Source organism: Mustela erminea, chromosome 5, assembly GCF_009829155.1.
Source record: "Mustela erminea isolate mMusErm1 chromosome 5, mMusErm1.Pri, whole genome shotgun sequence".
Taxonomy (NCBI): domain Eukaryota; kingdom Metazoa; phylum Chordata; class Mammalia; order Carnivora; family Mustelidae; genus Mustela; species Mustela erminea.
In genome coordinates this window covers 69,539,950-69,558,762 of record NC_045618.1, presented here as the reverse complement: position 1 = coordinate 69,558,762, position 18,813 = coordinate 69,539,950, and the positions used below count along the sequence as shown (strand labels likewise).

Genomic DNA, 18,813 nt, shown 5'->3' with positions numbered 1-18,813 from the left:
GATGCTGGATCATATGCTCATGTGCTCATCCTCAATCACTGGGCATTTTGCTTGCTAAACTGGATCACAGGCCCCCATGACTGCCAGCAATTTCTCCTTAAAAAAAGATGTCAGGAAAATGTAAAAAGCGACAGATGTCCATCAAAGGCAGTAAAGACTTAAAGAAATAGCCCTAGGGACTGAAGCCACAATTCCAGTTCTGCCTGTGTTTCCCACAAACCAGCAAATTATTTATGACTTCATTTTCAGCAAGAAGATTCTGACCTGTCCTACCTCCAAATGTGGTAGTGGGTAGAAAAGGAAAAATATGAAGATCCTTAAACAACTATCTAATTAGATCTAATTACACAGATATAAATATATTATATTAAAACATAGTAATAAAACTGAGATATGCCAAACTTAAGCAAATAACTTCTGAAATGAGTTTTTAATCAATGCTGTCTCTGAAATTCCTTTAGAAATAACTCCCTTTAAAAAAAAATATGAGATAAATGAATGAAAACTTATTTTTTCAAATGGTCTTACAGGCATTATACATTATAATTTCCCAAGAATAAAGAAAGCACAATTTAGGTTTATTGATCTTTAGCAAAATAAAATGACATAGTAGCTTCTTAAAAACTAATGGATAAGTTTTCTTGTTTCCTTGTCTCCAGAGCATTTGGCATTCTTTATCAATTGGTACATAAAAGAGTAGAAAAATAAGAGATTGTCATATTGTCCTTGGTATTTCTCTTTTAATATATCAGTGTGGTAGTCTACCAGAAAATAATAAATGGCTTCAATTGTGGAAAGGAAGGTATCTGGCTTTCCTTTCTGATGGCGCCAAAAGCAAGTTTTTCTTGTTTTCAACTCAACTTGTAACAGTCCTGCCAAAAACAAATAAAAAAAGTATAAATATTTCTTCTTAACCACAGAGTCTGGCACAATAATGATAATTTCTTTTAATTATTTTAAGAATTTTTAAAAAAGGATTTTTTTTTGAAGGATTGAGTTCCTTCAATCCTAATTCTAAATAGTATATTTTCTTAAATGCATTAAGGTATATACAGAAGCAATATAAAAGACAGCAAAATCTTATACATGATAGTTACTTGTCTATAAATCTTAGAACTTGCAAAACCACGAGTTAAAAGTAGTTAACAATTAAGATGTTTACCTCTAACTTCTATTCACCAGTGTCTTTTTTAATTTTAACTAGTGACAGGACTAAATTCACCAAATTTCAGAAGGGTTTCACTTTCTTGATGAACTGACATTTAAAACATCATTGTAAAACTCACTGAAAGAGAATAGGCAAGTTAATGGTTCTTAATATGGTTAAAAGTTTATTTCTGGACTACCACTTTTTGGTTATATCTTCATGAACAGAGTACCTAGAGTTGTTTCCTTGGCTCTGCCACATTTGTTGAGTGAAACCTCAATGACACAGTCAGCTAGAATGCCTTATTCCTGCGCACTTAAGAGGAAATAACTCGGGGCGCCTGGGTGGCTCAGTGGGTTAAGCCACTGCCTTCGGCTCAGGTCATGATCTCAGGGTCCTGGGATCGAGTCCCGCATTGGGCTCTCTGCTCAGCGGGGAGTCTGCTTCCTCCTCTCTCTCTCTCTGCCTGCCTCTCTGCCTACTTGTGATCTCTCTCTGTCAAATAAATAAATAAAATCTTTAAAAAAAAAAAAAGAGGAAATAACTCGTATCACAGAACAGGATTCTCATCTCTTAAAACTCAGATGATAACATACAAACACAAAATACTTTCAGAGCTTTAGACCAGTACTTAGACTCACATATTTATTTTGCTATAGTTTTTTTAAAAAACATATTTATTTTAAAGTGAGAAGTAAAAGGGAGAAAGAATGTATTTCAGCAAAGTCGGTTAAAAGAATGGCGAGCAAAGAAAACGATAAACATCTATGCAAATCCAAATAAATGCTGCCCAATGAAACAAAAACAATATTAGTATCTAATTTGTGGGCTGAAGATAAAGGACAGAAAAATAATGAAGGCAATAACAGTAACTTGGTGGACAGGATGGGAGCTGAATCAAACTTAAGTGTAGTCAATCCTTAAAGTGTTAAAAAGGAGAAGCAAAAATACTGACTTTGAATTATTCTAAGTTACATGTGCACAGTCCAGTTTTCTAAAAGAAACAAAATAGGTATATTAAAAAAATGAAATAAGAAAAAATAAAAACGTGATTGATCAAAGTCAAGAAAAAACAGGACAAATAAAATTTTAGATGGTAGAAATATGTCCAAAAATATCAATACTTAAAACAAATGTGAAAGATGAAAATTAAGGAAAGGCAAATTATGATCACAGCAAGACTGCACTTTATATCCACTATATTGGCAAAAATCAAAACATTTGACAATACCAAGTTAGGCGGCATCATGGATCAATGGGGACTCTTATACATTAATGATGGGTGTGAAAGTTTATATACCTATACCTTGGAAGACAACTGGCATTATCTTGTAGAAGTGAGCATTTTCATATGCAACAACCCAACAATGACCAATGACCCAACAATGTCCACGTCTAGGTATATTTCCTTAAGGAAACTTATACATGCATAAGAATTTTTTTTTTTTTATTTCCAGCATAACAGTATTCATTATTTTTGCACCACACCCCGTGCTCCATGCAATCCGTGCCCTCTATAATACCCACCACCTGGTACCCCAACCTCCCACCCCCCGTCCCTTCAAAACCCTCAGATTGTTTTTCAGAGTCCATAGTCTCTCACATGCATAAGAATTTTTGTAGGTGTACTATTTGTAAGAGCAAAAACTAGTTGTTTCATCCACAGGAAACTGGATAAACTGTAGTATTTTAACACAGTCAGATAATATGCAGCACTGAAAATGAATAAACTATAGCTAATCATATAACACCATGGACAAACCTTAGAAACAAAATGGTGACTTCAGGTCCCCAAGAATACAACATGAAGGTAAAATATAGAAAACTAAACAATATGAAGATTATGAAAATAATGTATATGATAAAACACAAAGGAATGATAAAAACATAATTCAAGAGAACAGTTAACTGTTACCAGGGGAGAAGCAGAGTGGCAGAGGAGAGAACATAGGTAGATAAAAAAGTTATTGATACAATTCCGGGGCTTGGATTCTTAATTATTCATTATCTCATTATGTGCTATGACATTATACTATACATATCCTTTCACGTTTATCATAATTTAGTTTTAAAAATAAAATAAAAAACACCTTCCCCTATTTATGACAGAACAGGAGCTAGAAGTCAGGTCCCGGCCCTAATCTTTCCATTAGGCTCACAACACAAATCTAATCATGTCAATGTCTGGCATTAAATTCTCTAAGACGGCCATAGCACCTATGGAAAAAAGTCCAAATTCCCAGCCATGGTATTCAAGGGCATTCATAATTTGCATTTCTTCAGTTGTTTCTCCTACCATTCTCATGTGCATACACGTTCTACCCCATATGCAACTTTTTCAGTCTTCTGAATGCAGAATGACGTTTTTGTATTTTTGTGTGGATGTCATTCCCTTTATCTGAGATGCCCAACCCTTAGCCCTTTATCCATCAAGATTTCAACATAAAGAGTTAATCCATCCAGGGACTCTGGGTAGAGCAGGGTTGTGTCTCCTCAATGCTACCATCATATTCAAAACTTAACTGAATTTTCTTACCTGCTTACCTGCCTGCCTCCCACAGCAGATTATGTGGCAGACAATGCCTGCTGTCATCTCAATACTCATTTCCCCCTTCTCTCAATATTAACAAATCTCAATCCTGTTCAGTGTGGCATGTGTCCAGCTAAAAACAGTTTCTGAGCTTTATTAATGGCCAGAGTGGTCATATGAACTATTCTGGCCAAAGAAAGGAAAAATGAAATCTCCTAAGTGGAAATTCCAAAAACATAATTCCAATGTAGCTATTATTATTATATTTATTTTTTAATGAAAGAGCCAGACTCATTGGGCACGTACATATTGGCCTGTCCTTTGTCTTGCCTGGAATATATATGGGATGTCTTGAGACCTAGCGGCTATCTTATAAGTACGGGAGTGAACACGATGAAGGAAGAAAACAGAATGAGTTTGAGTTCTTAACAGGCATTGTGAAATCTTTGTAACAGCTTTGGACTACCCGTTTCTGGACATGAACCTATAAAAAGTAAACCCAGCTTGTTTTCAGATTCTATCTGGGCTTCCATTTCATGTGGTAAGACACAACCCAAACTAACAGCCACTGTGATCACCTGGAAGGTAGAGAAACTGCTTTATTCTCCTTCATATACCCCAGTCCAGGACACCACCCATCCAGGAATAGGTATTCAACAAATAGTACTAAATAAATGGACAAATTGCAAAAGCTTGAAAGTATTTTATCTAGATATTTTAAAAATATTTCAATTTGAATAATTTTGATTCAAAGACACACGAAAGTTGTAAAAACCTAAACCAAATTCTACTGAACTATTTGTATTAATGTTAATTATATCCAAGAAGTAGGCACACATTTGAAAATATTCTAAGTAATCAGTATAATTAAAATCTTACCATAGGATCTGACAGCACATGCAATTTCTTAAAAAACAAAACAACAAAAAAAAACCTTAAGAGTAACTATTAAATGGTGCTGGTTTCTAATACACCTAATATGTTCTAAAATGTTAAAAATGATAATCAAGATTTAGTGATTTTTTCCACTATTTCATCCTGTTTTAAAGATTTGCTTGCAAGTATACAGAACCTTTTAAAATACACTGAAATACACAGGTATGGGATTTATTTTAAAAGTTCAACATATACACTAAAAAATTCTTTTGCTATCATTTCTGGCCATCAATAACTTTTTATGATGAACTCAGCAAATTTTTTTTAGCAGAACTTTAAAGCAGAGAATTATAAGTGGTTTTCTGTTCAAAATTATTGCCATCAAGTGATAAAATGTTTTAAAACCCAAAGGCAATGATTTACAGCAAACACGGGTTGTTTCTTAAGGAAATAACTCAGTTCATCTGGAAACTGGTATTTCACATATACAGTCTATATATATGTGCAGAGCCCCAAATATTCCCTATGGTGCAATAAGGAGCCAGAAGGGGTAGGGGCTACAATAATACATGAAGAAAAGACCGAATTTGTTTATTTCATGATTTTGAAGGAATTAAGAAATCCCTTTTAAAAATCTTCATGTAGCACAGAATTGAAATATATGATTCTTACTATGTGATCTGGGAAGGAATAATAGAAATTTTTCCAAATCTGATTTTAAGCCTTAAGCTCAAATATGAAACTCTGAAAACAGATTTTGAATTGTACCTCAATGATTCCTTTTATAGTTTTTTCTACTGTTCTCACTCATGTTCTTTCATTTGATCCTTTCAATTACCATATATGGTAATTATAAAGAGAGTGGCTCAGAAAAATCTTCAAACTGAGGAATAAGCTGGTGCTGTAACCATCCAAGGTAATACTGGCAGGTAGTACTCCAAAAAGCAGGGCCTTAGGGTTACATCTCTCTATTAAACATCAGTGAAAGGTTCTTTCAGGTCTTATGCTCTGTAGTTTCTTTCTCCCTCTCCCTCTCACATTTCTCATTCCCCACTGTCTCTCTCTCTCACACACACACTCATATACACACTTTGTCTCTATCTTTCTGCCTATCTCTCTCACATACAAACACATAGACACACACACACGACCAGAATGACAAAGCAACCTTCCTAACAGTTATGTTGACCTCAGAGTTATGAACTATGTAAATTAAACTAGATCTAGTATTGTTACTAACTTTAGTTTGGGATTACTTACTACAAGTTAAACTCCAAAACGTGTCATAAACTTTCTTTTCTAGGTGAACTGCATTTTTAACAAATAGTCTGAGAAAAGTTCTATTTTGACAACTGCCTAAAACCAACTGGGTAGCTCTCTTGCCTTCTAATCATACATGTATACATACCAGGCCATCAAGAGCTGGAAATAAACCTAACGTTTTTAGAGAAACTACTGAAAAAACCTGAGGAACAGCGTAAGGTACAAGTAAACAAGAGAGGTAACATGAGTTTCTGTTCTTCATATTACTAGTTGTGCTACTTGGGCAAACAAAACAACTCTTTTAAACCATTTTATTAGGAACTGAACTTTTCACTCTAAGAGAAAGAGTACAAAGGTAAAGCAAAAGAAAGAAAATCCCTGTAATGTTCAATCTTGGAACTGGAACTATCCACGTGAACTCATGATATATATCTATTTCCCTTGGCTCTATCCCCTGAAACAATGACATCCAAGTTGTAATAAATTTGCCAGATCTTGGTTTCTAATATCACTCCCCACTAAAAAGAACCATAGCTCTTTTACATAATCACTGGTTCTATGTCTGGGGCAGGAAAAAAGTACAAGTTAACTTGGCACATCCCGTTGTACCAGAAAGACTAATAAGGCCATGCTATGGAGGACTTGAAGGGCTCCCACTAGCAAAATTTGAGACAATCTGGACATCAAAAAGAATACAATCACAACATATTACATATGATAAAGGAAATCCATAAACCCATAGTGACCTCAAAAAAGAGGCAGGAGAGAGAAAAAAGGGGGGGGGAGGGGAGGGAGGAGAAGAGCTCTTTACCACCTAACAAATATAAAAGAAATAATACATTAAAATGTCATCATGTTGCAATCCTCAATTTGCTGATATAGGCAAATCATCAATAAATACTGAAACCACTCAGTGAAAAGCAGTTGGGAAACAGATAGTTCACAGTATCAAAGCATCACCCCGAAGACTACTACCAGTTTCAAAGAAGAAATGAACTTTTACAATACAGAGATCTGGCAATCACCACTTTAATCAAATAGTTAAAGTTATTACCAATAATGGAATTTATATGCCTCCTGATCTGATGCAATAAGTATACAACTTTACCTATGAATAGGATAATCATATAACTTATCAGCTGAACAGCCATATTTCTGAGAGGGAAAGGGAATGCCATTAATAGTTAAATAAAAACAATAGGTATAAACTGGAATTGTCATGGAACAACCCTAGATTGATCCTTATCTCTATGTATCCTTATAAAAACACTAAACTGAAGCTAATCATGATGAAGCATTCAGACAACTGACCTGCCCTCTTCAAACAAGTCACAGAAAACAAAGACAGGGGACTGCTCTACATTAAAAGAGACTGAAGAGGTATAAAAACTACATGGAATGAGAGTTTACATGCTACATCAGAAGAAAAAAGCTACAAAAGATATTTTTGGATCAATTAGGTAAATGTAAATATGGACTGTATTAGATATTAGAAATTTTGTTAATTATCCCATTAACTTTTGCTAATGGTATTGAGATTATGCAATTATTCTTAAAAGACATATAGTTAGGTATTTAAGGGTGAAGTAGTGCAAAGCCTGCATCTTATTTTCAAGTGGTTCAGCCAAAAATGTATACAATATCTAATTATGCACGCACATATAATAGAGAAATAAATGTGGCAAAACGTATGGGTATTTGATGCAATTCTTTTAATATATCTGCATGTTTGAAGTATCTGAAATGAAAGCTGGGGGAAGGAACAATCCACAAAAAAAATTTTTGTTTTTTTTTTACCTTGAAGTCTCTCATCAGTGAATATTTTGTTTGTTTGGTTCCAAGTGCTATCTATAAATATAATTTTTTTCAGTGTTGTGTCTTGGCACTTGCTGTCATTCGAATCCTGTTCTTCAGTTTTCTTGCGTTTAATAAATGGCTTGTCGGGGTCGTCATTTTTGTCTTTAACATTATTTTGAATCCTTTTTTGTAGATGAAAAGAAATATCTTTTATTGAGACAGACTTAGGTCCAGGAAAAACAAGTGCAACCTAAGGCAAAGAAACTTAAGTTAGTAGTGTGCTGTTATGATCTTCAAAATGAATAAATTCTGACACTTTTAAAACTTAAAGAGAAACGAACATCCCGCATACCTGAGAAACAAGCATTAGGTTCTATAACAACCACTTGAGCCATTTGAAAGTTAGTGTTTCTTTAATAAGGATGGTAAAGTTTTTGGCTCTTCCCTAAGATTTAAAAATCATAATATACTAGCTAGAAGTATTGTTTCAAAATAATTGGCAGAAGCCAAGTTAATTGTACACTGAATCAAAAAACTAACTAATGTAATATTTCACAGTATAAAATACAACGTACGTGACACTAGGTAAAAGAACCAATGAAAAGCACTCAATAATTAAATAAAATTTTCACAATTTCAATATAATAAGCAGAAATCAAACAAATAATACTATCACTGCTGTTGAGTATATGATGTTTTGGGCCTTTATAGCCATTACTGATGTCAGGTTTTGATAGTATAACTCTTCATGAAAGCAGTTTGGCACTCTGAATCAAGAGTCTTGAAATGTTCACACCCTTTGGTTATTTCAGTTTTGGGAATTTACCTTAAAAAAAATCGTAAATACAACTCACAATACCCAGAATATCTGTTAAAGTATATTACAGTGAAAAATTAAGACTGAAAAATCTGACTTTCAAGGAATAACTGTAAATTATGCTACCTTTTTTTCAGCATGTTTTTACTGAAACCTTACACACTTTAGAGCCTCCAGTGTTTGAACAGCTCCTGCCACAAAGAAGGTGCCCAATTAATATTTGTTAAATGAACAAATGTTGGTCAAATCATGGATATTTTATCTCCTGTACTCTTCTGTATTTCCCAAATTTTCTTTAATGAACATATATCATTTTTTATATGAAAACATAAGCAATATAAAAATAAAAGGAAAAATCTTGAATTTGAAAACTCTAGTTATAAAAGTTTCTCAAACACTTAAAATGCGTGCCTCTATTTCCCCCATACCCAATAAGCAAAGTTCAGGGCTTTGTAATTTTCTTGGACTGTAAGCATATCACATCTCTTTATAGACTCCAACACTGTATTCTATTCAATTGAGATAAATGATACCTTGCTGACCAGAGAGGGAATCACAAAGATACTCCTTGATCCAAAACTCAGAAATCATTTACAAACAACTATATAAATTCAACCAAAATACAAATATACTGATGGGAAAGGAAAATCTAAGTTCTGCCTACAGCAAGTGAACACATTAATTTTTAATTATGCTTCCAGATTAACCACACCAGCAAATATCTCCAAGAAACCCAGAAGAGTTTACATACTTTTTTCTAAAGTACCCAAGGCCTTTTTTTTTTTTTTTTTTTGGATCTATTACTTTTCAATAAGAGCAGTAATATCTCACCAATGTGACAATTTCAAATACATGAAAACCAATTTTGAATCTAGGAATGATCAAAGGAAGGCCTCTGAGCAAGCAAAAGGCGTTACAAAGGTCATGTATTAAAGCTCTTAATTCAGGGAGTATTCTTGAAAATCCTTCTAATTCAGACTTTTTTCTCCTTTTGGAGAAATTCCAATGTTTGTAATATGGTTTCTTAGTTTGTATCAAATCATCTTTATGTAGCATCAGCAGGAAAATGGAGAGGAGAGAAAGTAAAAGCAGGCACAGCAATATGGGCAAAGAGGAAAAACCTGAAGAAGTAAGGCAGAACAACTACAAAAAGTAGAAAGACAAAATTCAAAAAGCCTTAACAATCTAAGATCATTTGATCTTTGAAGATACCAATGAAGTAAGTAAGTTGTATATTGCTTACTGTTACATAAAGATAACCCTAGGTCATTAAGAAAAATATTTAATTATGTTCAAGTTCAGAAAAGCAATGGAATTTAAAACTCTTTTTTAGATTCAATGTGAAGAGGTGTAAAAAATAAGCTGCCTACTTCATGGTTCTTTTCTTCATATTCTGGAATACAAGGATACGTGTAAATATTTACAAATTCAGGTGCTAATAGTTTTGCATGTATAGCAGTACTTTTGCCATCTGTTTCATTTGGATGTTTAATGATGTCAATCTTCAGTGGAAGCTAAAATTAAAAAAAGGACAAATGAACACAATAAATACAAAAATTCAGATTTTTATGTTAATTAAAAATGATCTTCAAAGCTTACATAACAAGTTCACACTAAGTTCCTATAAATATGATATGAAAGGCATACTTTTCTAAACCAAATTAGGAATGCTAAGAGTCATAAAGCAAACCTAAGTTTCTTCCTCGATATTGTTGATCAGATAATAGAACAATTATTGCCAACGTATTCAACATAGAATTGTTCTTAAAGCAAAGCTTCAAGGCCATTTTCATTTAAGCTACATAGGCTTTGAGTCCAATTCCTTGCATTTCAGTATCTGTGTCAAGAACACTTTTTATAATTCCTATAAATTTTAGGATAATTTTATGACACAATAAAAGGAAATATAAGCTGGGCAAAAGTGTCACATGTAAAATTCAAGTCAAAATTTTACTCCCTATACATCCTTTGAGGTCCCAGGTATTATTACCCTTAAAAGGGTTCACCCTTTATCGTGAACATCATGATTCTCATCAGTGGCCTTTAATGGCACAAATGAAATAATTATCAATTGGAAAAGTAACAGAACAGGTCTAGAAGGTACACACTTCATGTAAAAATTAACTCTCTGAAAAAATCATTTTGTCTATTTTCCTTTAAGTTTCATTACTTGTTATGAATTACATCCTGCCCCTTTGCAAAAGTAATATTCTCTAACATTTTTCAAGTTAGGTTTTTCTGTTATTTCCCTCACTTGTTTGATTTAGTTTCCTGTATAACGTTTGCACAAGTGCTATAGTCAGCCATGGTTATGAAAATGAAAGCTGAGTGACATCCCCCCAAAAATGTATATGAGAAACTCTGAGACGGATTCTTCAGTGCAGATTATAAATGACATATATTATTACAAATACTCTTCCAGCTCCCACCCCACCCATAACAGGCAGGATCCTAGGTATCTACCCTGGGAAAAGCTAAATTTACCCTGGAGTACAAAACCATTTTTCTCTTTTTAAAACAGCTTTAATAGATAAAATTGGTATAATAAACTCCATATATTTAAAGTGTACAATATAATGAATTTTAATACCCTTGAATTCATCACCATAATCAAGATCATGAACGTAACTGTCACCCCCAAAAGCCTCCCTTCTTCCCCTTTCCCCATCAACTACCACCCACAGTCCTTAGGTAACAATTGGTAACTTATCACTATACGTTAGTTTGTATTTTCTTGGATTTTATATAAATGAAATCATATGGTAAGTACTCTTTTCATCTGACTTCTTTCACTCGGAATAATTATTCTGAGATTCATCCATATTGTCGTGTGTATCATTAACTGCAGAGCTGTTTTTTAAAGGGGCAGTTGCTGCATGCTACTGAATGACCCCAGGTGCATATACTTTATCTTTCTGGATTATTGTGTGGAAAAAGGATGGTATCTATCCCAGAAGGGCCATGAATATGTATCCCAAATAGTTTTCACTTTAGGGTTTCAAACCCTGTATCTCCTTCCCTCCCCACTTAAGCCTAGTAACCACTGAGGGCCAACTGCTTTAAATCGTCAAACCAATTTCTCGTCACAGAAAATTTACCATTTAAGTAGGCAGTTCACAAATGATTTTACATCACTCTACTTCTGGCTGAACTCTACATCAGAATTTCCTCATGATGCTCAGTCTCAGTTGACACTACATTCCCTTTCCCCAGGGTCTCTCAGTCCCAGGTCAGCATTATCTTAGCCCAGGGAAGATAGGAAAGAAGAAAAAGAAAGCACATCATGATAAAGTATTCTATTACTAATAAAACCAACTTTCTTACATGGCTGATGAGTAGAACTGGAAATTCCAAAGGTGACCATCAACATTTCCCATCAGCTGGCTATGTCTGAAGGGTATCATTTATGTCAAGGACATAGGACTGACTGTGATTCATGTATTTAAACATCACATACCTTGCCTATTATGGACTAAATCCTATAGGTAGACAATTGTGCAAAATTTGTGCTCAAGAAGTTATTACTGAGACCCAGTCTAGTTACTTTAGTTCTCCCTGAGCAAGCCTGAAATTTCTAACATTATGAAACAAAAGCACAGACACAGATCAAATCATGGAAACAAATGTTTGTGCTCTAGTTCACACATTTTAAAGGAAGATATTTCCTAAATAATGACAGGGTATGGAGTAACACCAGAAGTATTGACCAGACACACAGTTCAAGTAGAAATGTTCTGTTTTCAACCACAAAGAACATCAATCTGTTCTCTAACACTTGTATTTCTTATAAGAGATTTATCAAAATTTTCTGCCCAAATTTATCAAAATGCCATTAGCAAGAAGTCCTAAGTCTTTTCCTATGTGATCATCAACTTTCCCAAAGAGAGTCTTTTAAATTCTAGGACTCTAAAAAGATGAAGCTTTCTTTGACCTCATGATTATTTTTGCTCTTCCTTTAAAAAATACCAAGAGTATCTTTAATCTTTACTCATGCATTTCTCATGACATTTTTAAAAAATCATATTCTACATGAAAAAAAAAATCAGCATTTATGAATTTATTCTGTAGATTAAAATTTAAAGCTTGGGAGGCACTTACTCATTATGTAGTCGTCTTCCCTTCCCAAGCAGGCTATCTAAAAGCAAATGCTGAATGATTTGTAAAAATAAAGTAAAAATTAGAAAAAATTGTATAGCGCTTTTATTACTACTAATATATATTAACATACTGAGTTTTATATATGGCCTTTAAAATATAAACACTTTTAAAAACTCTGCATACTCTGGTAGGCCATCTAGAGTTGATCAAACATTTGGCATAGTGTTTTAAGTCATTTCTACTAAATAATGGATATTAGATCACTAATTTGGAAAATAATCCTCTATTATTAAATTTCTATGAAAATAAATGTCTATGAAAAGTCAATATGTTACCGACTCTTATTATTCTGATCTTCAATCCTTTTGAACACAATACATTTTAAAATAAAACTTTTAAAGGGATACTCTCTATGTGGCTTTGATATGAAAAGAACATAGAATAATTCTGTTCATACTTCAAAAACTACACTTTTGAAATTTAACACTCTTACAAGATAACAGGGAACTTAAAGAAGATTATTTTCCTCAAACTCTAAGTTTTTCTAAGGTTAACTATAAAGCTGATTAGGTTCCATGCTTATTTCATCTTGCCCAGTAACTTTCCAACAGCCTGTAAGTGTGATTTTAGACCCTTGAGGAGACCCTGGACTTACCAAGATAACATATAAGCTAAATTGAATTTCAAGTAACAAAATATAAGTATTAAGGTATTTTACTTCAAATTTAAATGAATCTTAAAATCACCACATTAAATACTTTTAAATATAGTTTTAACTTATTTTCTTACTAGTAAGTCCTACTAAGTCCATGTGTAGAGTTTAGTCTCTCTAAAGTCCTAACAGACAGCAAATTTTATACATTATTTGATTTACTCCTAAAGTTCACATCAATGTTAGACAAGTTGACATATATGTAATAAATTCTTTGATTACATAGACATCATGGTCCACAGACCTTTTACATAAACAAGAGTAGTCTTGGTAAACAACAAAACGTATAAAGTAAGCAATCAATTCAAATCAATTTTTTAAAGTCTGGCTTGAATCTGGCTTAAATCACTACAGTTATAATATAGCCCAAAGAGTGGCCTTAGTTCTTTTTTTTTTTTTTTTTTCCAAGTAGTCTCCATGCCTAGTGTGGAGCCTAATGTGGGACTTGAACTCACAACCCTGTGATTAAGAAATGAATTGAAACCAAAGTCGGACACCCAACCGAGTTACCCGGGTGCTCCAGTCTTAGTATTTTTAATTTTAGTTTAGTTTTGGTCACTGACATGAGCTCCATCTCCATGTAGAATGGAGACTTCTTAAAAAGAAGTCTAAGGCCCTGAGGTAGTTTTTGAAGTTCCTTCAGGCAATTACACACTTGTCTCTTATAGCATTCATGTTTATGCCACATCTCCCCCTATGTTTTAGATGAATTATAATCATTAGTGAAAAAGTAACTGATTTCATTCAAAACAATATCATTCATCTCAGTGTTTTAGCAGTGTGTGTCTTCTTCCAAAGACAAGAAAAGCAAATAGGTTTACCAGTCTGTAAGATTAAATTTTCTATTAATATTATTAATCTCCATAATGATGTTACTTATCATGCTTATCAACTGTATTAGAGTAGGTATGTATGAGATATCTTTTTAAAACCTCTTCTCCTACTTTCAGATAATTAAATTTCTTACCAACCTTCACAAGTGGCATCTGTTCAATAGGTACATTTTCAACTGGGACATAACATGTATAGCAATAGAACATTCTTGAACCACCACATTGGAGACATTTTGATCTTCCACTTTGTTGAGCTTTTTGAAGAACTTCTTGAGATGCTAAGCATAAGTTTTGAAAAGGATCTTCTGCAGCTATGGAAGTAGTTCGTGAGTGCTGTATTTCTACAAATTTTGAATTATTTTCTTCCTTTTCTTTGAGAAATATAGATGGATTGAGAGACATTTTTCATTCAAACCCAAGTTTAACATCTATTTCTAAAACATAAATCATAGGTGCACTGCAAAAGAAAAAAAAAAAAAGTGGGGTAGGGGTGAAATAAAGACAGGAAATATTTTGTTCCTTGTCTCCACAAAGAAAATTACCCAATTTAATTTACAACTGCATGCCATTTTTAGTATTTATTAACAAGTACTAATAAGCTTTTTAAACCACTTAATTAGCATGATTTAAAATACAAAATTAAAAAGCAATAAACTCAAACAATAAATTACCCTTCTGAGTCATTCCGTCCATAAAAATAAAAAGGTGCTCTCTTAGAAAAACTATTTCAAATATAAAATTTAGGTACCAATAATACATTTTTCAGTGACTCTTATTTTGTTTCATATTAGGAATACAGTGTTTAAATGCTATTATCAGCCAGGAATGTATTCAACCCTGTACACTCTGACTTTATTTATTTTTATTTTTTTTTTTAGATTTTATTTATTTATTTGACAGACAGAGATCACAAGTAGGCAGAGAGGCAGGCAGAGAGAGAGGGGAGAAAGCAGGCTCCCTGCTGAGCAGAGAGCCCGATATGGGGCTCGATCCCACCTGGGATCATGACCTGAGCCGAAGGCAGAGACTTTAACCCACTGAGCCACCCAGGCGCCCCTACACTCTGACTTTAAACCAATGTTATATAAAATCTCAACCTAGATCCTAATGAAAATACAAGGTTCCAGTGAAATCAGTAAAACTTAGTTGTTATGTTTCAAAAGACTTATTCTTCTCCAACTTATATCACACACACAAAAATATAACTAAACATCCATTAAAATAGGACAGGCATCTACTACCAATTATGATTTGTAAAATATCCCCAAAGCTGAAATATATGCCCAGAAAAATAAAGTGTGATCTTGTAAACTAAAAATTTTACAGAGTAATGTTAATGTCCCCTCACTCAAAGACTTCATACCACTTTTAAAAAATATAATTCATTCGGGGGCACCTGGGTGGTTCAGTTGGTTAAGCCACTGCCTTTGGCTCAGGTCATGATGTTGGAGTCCTGGGATTGAGTCCCATATGGGGCTTCCCCTGCTCTGCAGGGAGCCTGCTTCTCCCTCTCCCTCTGCCTGCCACTCCCCCTGCTTATGCTCTCTCTCTAATAAATAAAATCTTAAATAATATATATAATTCATTCAGAGTCTTCAGTTCTAGAGATAAAATAGTGAAATAACTTCCTCACTTAAATATTTCCTTCCAAGAAGAATGATGTCTGTTACTCAAATATTTTGTAAGCACAGTATCTCTTGAGGGAGAAAAGAGACTAAGGCCCTTTTGATTTGATATGCATTCCAAAGCTGTAAAATGAGTCTCTCATTATAAAGCTTATGGCATTGTGGTGTTTAACTATGAGGCCCCTGGCACTTTGAGTACAAACACTGAGAGGAGAAATGCTGTGACTGCAACAGGAAACTTTTCTGTGGTATTCCAAATAGAAAGTGAACAAAAAGTCCAGTAGAACATAATATACAACATAATTTAGCAACAAGAAGTTAGTGATACTAATTTAATTACTCATCAAGAGTTTTTTATAGGTTGTAAATCCCAGTAAGCTTGAGACCCAAATAAAAAGATGCAAAGGAAATAGATGCTTATCCCTGAAGGAAAAATAAAATACACTGGCCAAATTTACTCAAAGTAAATTTACCAAGCTGTCACCTTTCCTTGAATCTCAGATCTTTTTAAGATCATGTTGAGTCTTGGACCTTATCTATACATGTACACACAAGACACAGTATTTCATACACAATTTCAGATGGTTTGCAGATCTTTAAGAGTCCATCTACAGAACCAGGTAAAAAAATCCCAAGTTCAAACAGTCACTCTAAAGACAGGAGCAGTTTTAAAAGTCTGGGAAGAGATCCTATTAGTCTCCAGAAATCAGAGCTACAAATCCCCCGTTAGGCAACTAAAGGTCAGCTGTCACAGGCCAATAGGTCTCATTACTGCACTTAGGAAGGTGGTTTAAGTTTGCACCTAAGTCTTGGTTTGGGTTTGCTCTGGTGTTTTCTGAAATTCTTACAGAGAAACATTTTAAGATTATAATAGTCTTGAATTATCACATCATGGGACCCATCCTAAAAAAGTAACTAGACTGGACTAATTCAACCTGACTCTATTTTCCTGGGTGTTCTAGTGGCTAATTAGGGGGTTTACATATGCCACTAAAGGCCTCCTGAATAATGGGGCTGAAGTACACAGTTCCTGGGATGTCATGAAAGTCAATGTGCTTCCTGACATTCGATGGAAAACTACTGGTGAGTTTTTCTAGGGCCTTCCAAGTGCATTCTGCCTCAGAAACATTCCCCTATATTTCACTTGACCTTCCATCCATAAAGCCAAATGGATACTAGTAAAGCCTTATATAAATATTCTTCCTCTACAAAAATCAAACAAAATAAGCATATGAGGCAGTGAAAGGGAAATGTTTATGGCTCCTTTCCCGGCCTCACCTATACACTCTCTCTTATGGCTCTGGTGGCCACACAGAAGAGTCCAGAAGTCATGGACACCTCCCTCCAAAGGTCTCTGAAACCATATGACACCAGCATTTGTCCTCACCTAGCCAATAGCCTGCCTCAAATGTGTACAGACAGTTTGCTGCAAATGATGGTTCACAACCTTTAAAACATACTTATTAATATCAAATTCATTCAGGGAATACAAGTGGAGTTGTGGGAGTTACTTAGAAAACATAAAAAGAATATATTCCTGAAGAACTAATAAATATTTTTACCTTGATGGTACATTCATCAATCTGCATCTTAGGTTGAAAACAAATTTTTACTCCCCCTCTACCCTCTTTTCCCAAAAAACCAATTACTCACCAAGTTCCATCAATTCCACCTAGCATGTAATTCTCTAACTTTAGGCTCAAAGTCAGGACTCTAGATGATCTATGCAATAGATCTTACATCTTTTTAGGTTTACCCCTTTATTACTGGTTCCACATATTTAGCATGGAAAAATCTGCTTTAGCCTAGAGTTGTCTTTTAGCAAAGCTATCCCTCCTAGCAATCAACTCTGCAAAAGAAGCATTCTTTACCAATTCTTTACATATCTCTCCCTGTGTCTCATGCAGCAGAAGGAATTCAACAATTACTTATTAAACCAAAACCGTTCTGAAAACGAAAACATACCTAAGCATCTCCCTCCTGAATGACCTAACAAACCACCTTCATGGGCCATCTGCAGCCTGACACAAGTGGCAACATGGCAGATTCCTCCCCCTCCCCACCTCCCAAAACAATGATCTTAAAAGCTCCAAAGTACAGGTTACCTCCCAATGGAATACTATATAAAATTCCCCTACCATGTATTGTAGGCCAATTCAGTATACTAGATAAAACCCACTTCAATTTTTTTTTTTTCCTTAAGTATTTTTAAGAACCTGGTCAAATAACACACACAGGTCCAACATTCATTTTTTAAAATCCAAGGTGCCACCTTTTTCATACAGGACCAGTGGCCCCTCCGACGTCCCCCATCATTTGGCAGGCAGGCAGGCTGTCTTGCCTCAGTTTTTCATGGTACACTGGGGTTCAGACAGAAATAATGCTTAAATGCTTAAAAGAAATAATCCTTAAATGTTTTCACTCAAGCAGAGATTTTTCTCATCCAGCTCCGTGAACTGGTATCTTAATCTATTAATATACTTCTTTACTTCTTCTACATTCCCAAGAAACAATTTAGACCTAAGAAACAGCCTCCCTGGCTTATTATGTAACCACTATCTCAATATTTTAAATACACTGCATGGCACACTGTACTAAGCTGCTGCTTCTGTGATTACCAATTCCCCGCAAACCACTCCAAACACTAAAAAACATAGATCCTAGGGGACTACCTGCCAGAACAGACTTTCCTCACGGCGGAAACCACTGAAAATGATTGTTAGGGCAAAGAAAATTTTTGAGGAACAATTTGGAAGCCTTTTCCCCGAAGGGCCCGCAGGATGGTAAAAAAATGCAAGCGCTCCAGCACAGGGACCAGGGTCCCGCTCACAGGAGACACCCTGCACGGCCTCCACCAGCGCCCAGCCAAGCAGCGTCCTCTCCCCGCAGCCGCACGGCTCTGGCCAGGCCACTGGTCCGCACACGGGCGCGGACACCCGCACCAGCGATCGGAGTGGGACTCAGACCTGCGCTTCCCTCGGGTCCTCGCACGGCTCCACACGCCTTCCGGTTCGTCGGAACCCGAGGAGCGCGCCCGGCCGACGTCGCGCTAGGGCGCGGCGGAGCGCTTTCCGGGAGACACAGGAAGGAGGAGCCCGGCCGTTGCTAGGGCCGT

At 35.0% G+C, this 18,813-nt stretch overlaps 1 protein-coding gene across 3 annotated transcripts; it reads right to left on the bottom strand.

The window, feature by feature from the left end:
* Nucleotides 1–557: 557 nt before the first annotated feature.
* DTWD1 (DTW domain containing 1) lies at nt 558–18,793 on the bottom strand. Of its 3 annotated transcripts, none has more exons than XM_032343676.1 (5): nt 18,371–18,793; nt 14,212–14,530; nt 9,801–9,944; nt 7,614–7,863; nt 558–872 (listed from the first exon to the last, which is right to left on the bottom strand). In XM_032343676.1, exons 2-5 carry the CDS (start codon nt 14,473–14,475, stop codon nt 625–627), a joined length of 906 nt encoding a protein of 301 aa, XP_032199567.1. In that variant the 5' UTR covers nt 14,476–14,530; nt 18,371–18,793; the 3' UTR covers nt 558–624. The 3 variants fall into 3 exon arrangements, with proteins under 3 accessions (XP_032199567.1, XP_032199568.1, XP_032199569.1); XM_032343677.1 differs by having other exon boundaries at nt 18,665–18,793; XM_032343678.1 differs by lacking the exon at nt 18,371–18,793 and adding an exon at nt 17,352–18,362.
* Between the last annotated feature and the right edge of the window lie 20 nt (nt 18,794–18,813).

What these genes read in the sequence shown, in the direction of transcription:
- DTWD1 (XM_032343676.1), bottom strand. Translation starts at nt 14,475, where the DNA reads ATGTCTCTCAATCCATCTATATTTCTCAAAGAAAAGGAAGAAAATAAT. An exon ending in ATGAAGAAAAGAACCATGAA is followed by an intron (nt 7,864 to 9,800) that starts GTAGGCAGCTTA and finishes TCTTTGCCTTAG; the next exon opens with GTTGCACTTGTTTTTCCTGG. An exon ending in CACTGATGAGAGACTTCAAG is followed by an intron (nt 873 to 7,613) that starts GTAAAAAAAAAA and finishes TGTTTTTGGCAG; the next exon opens with GACTGTTACAAGTTGAGTTG.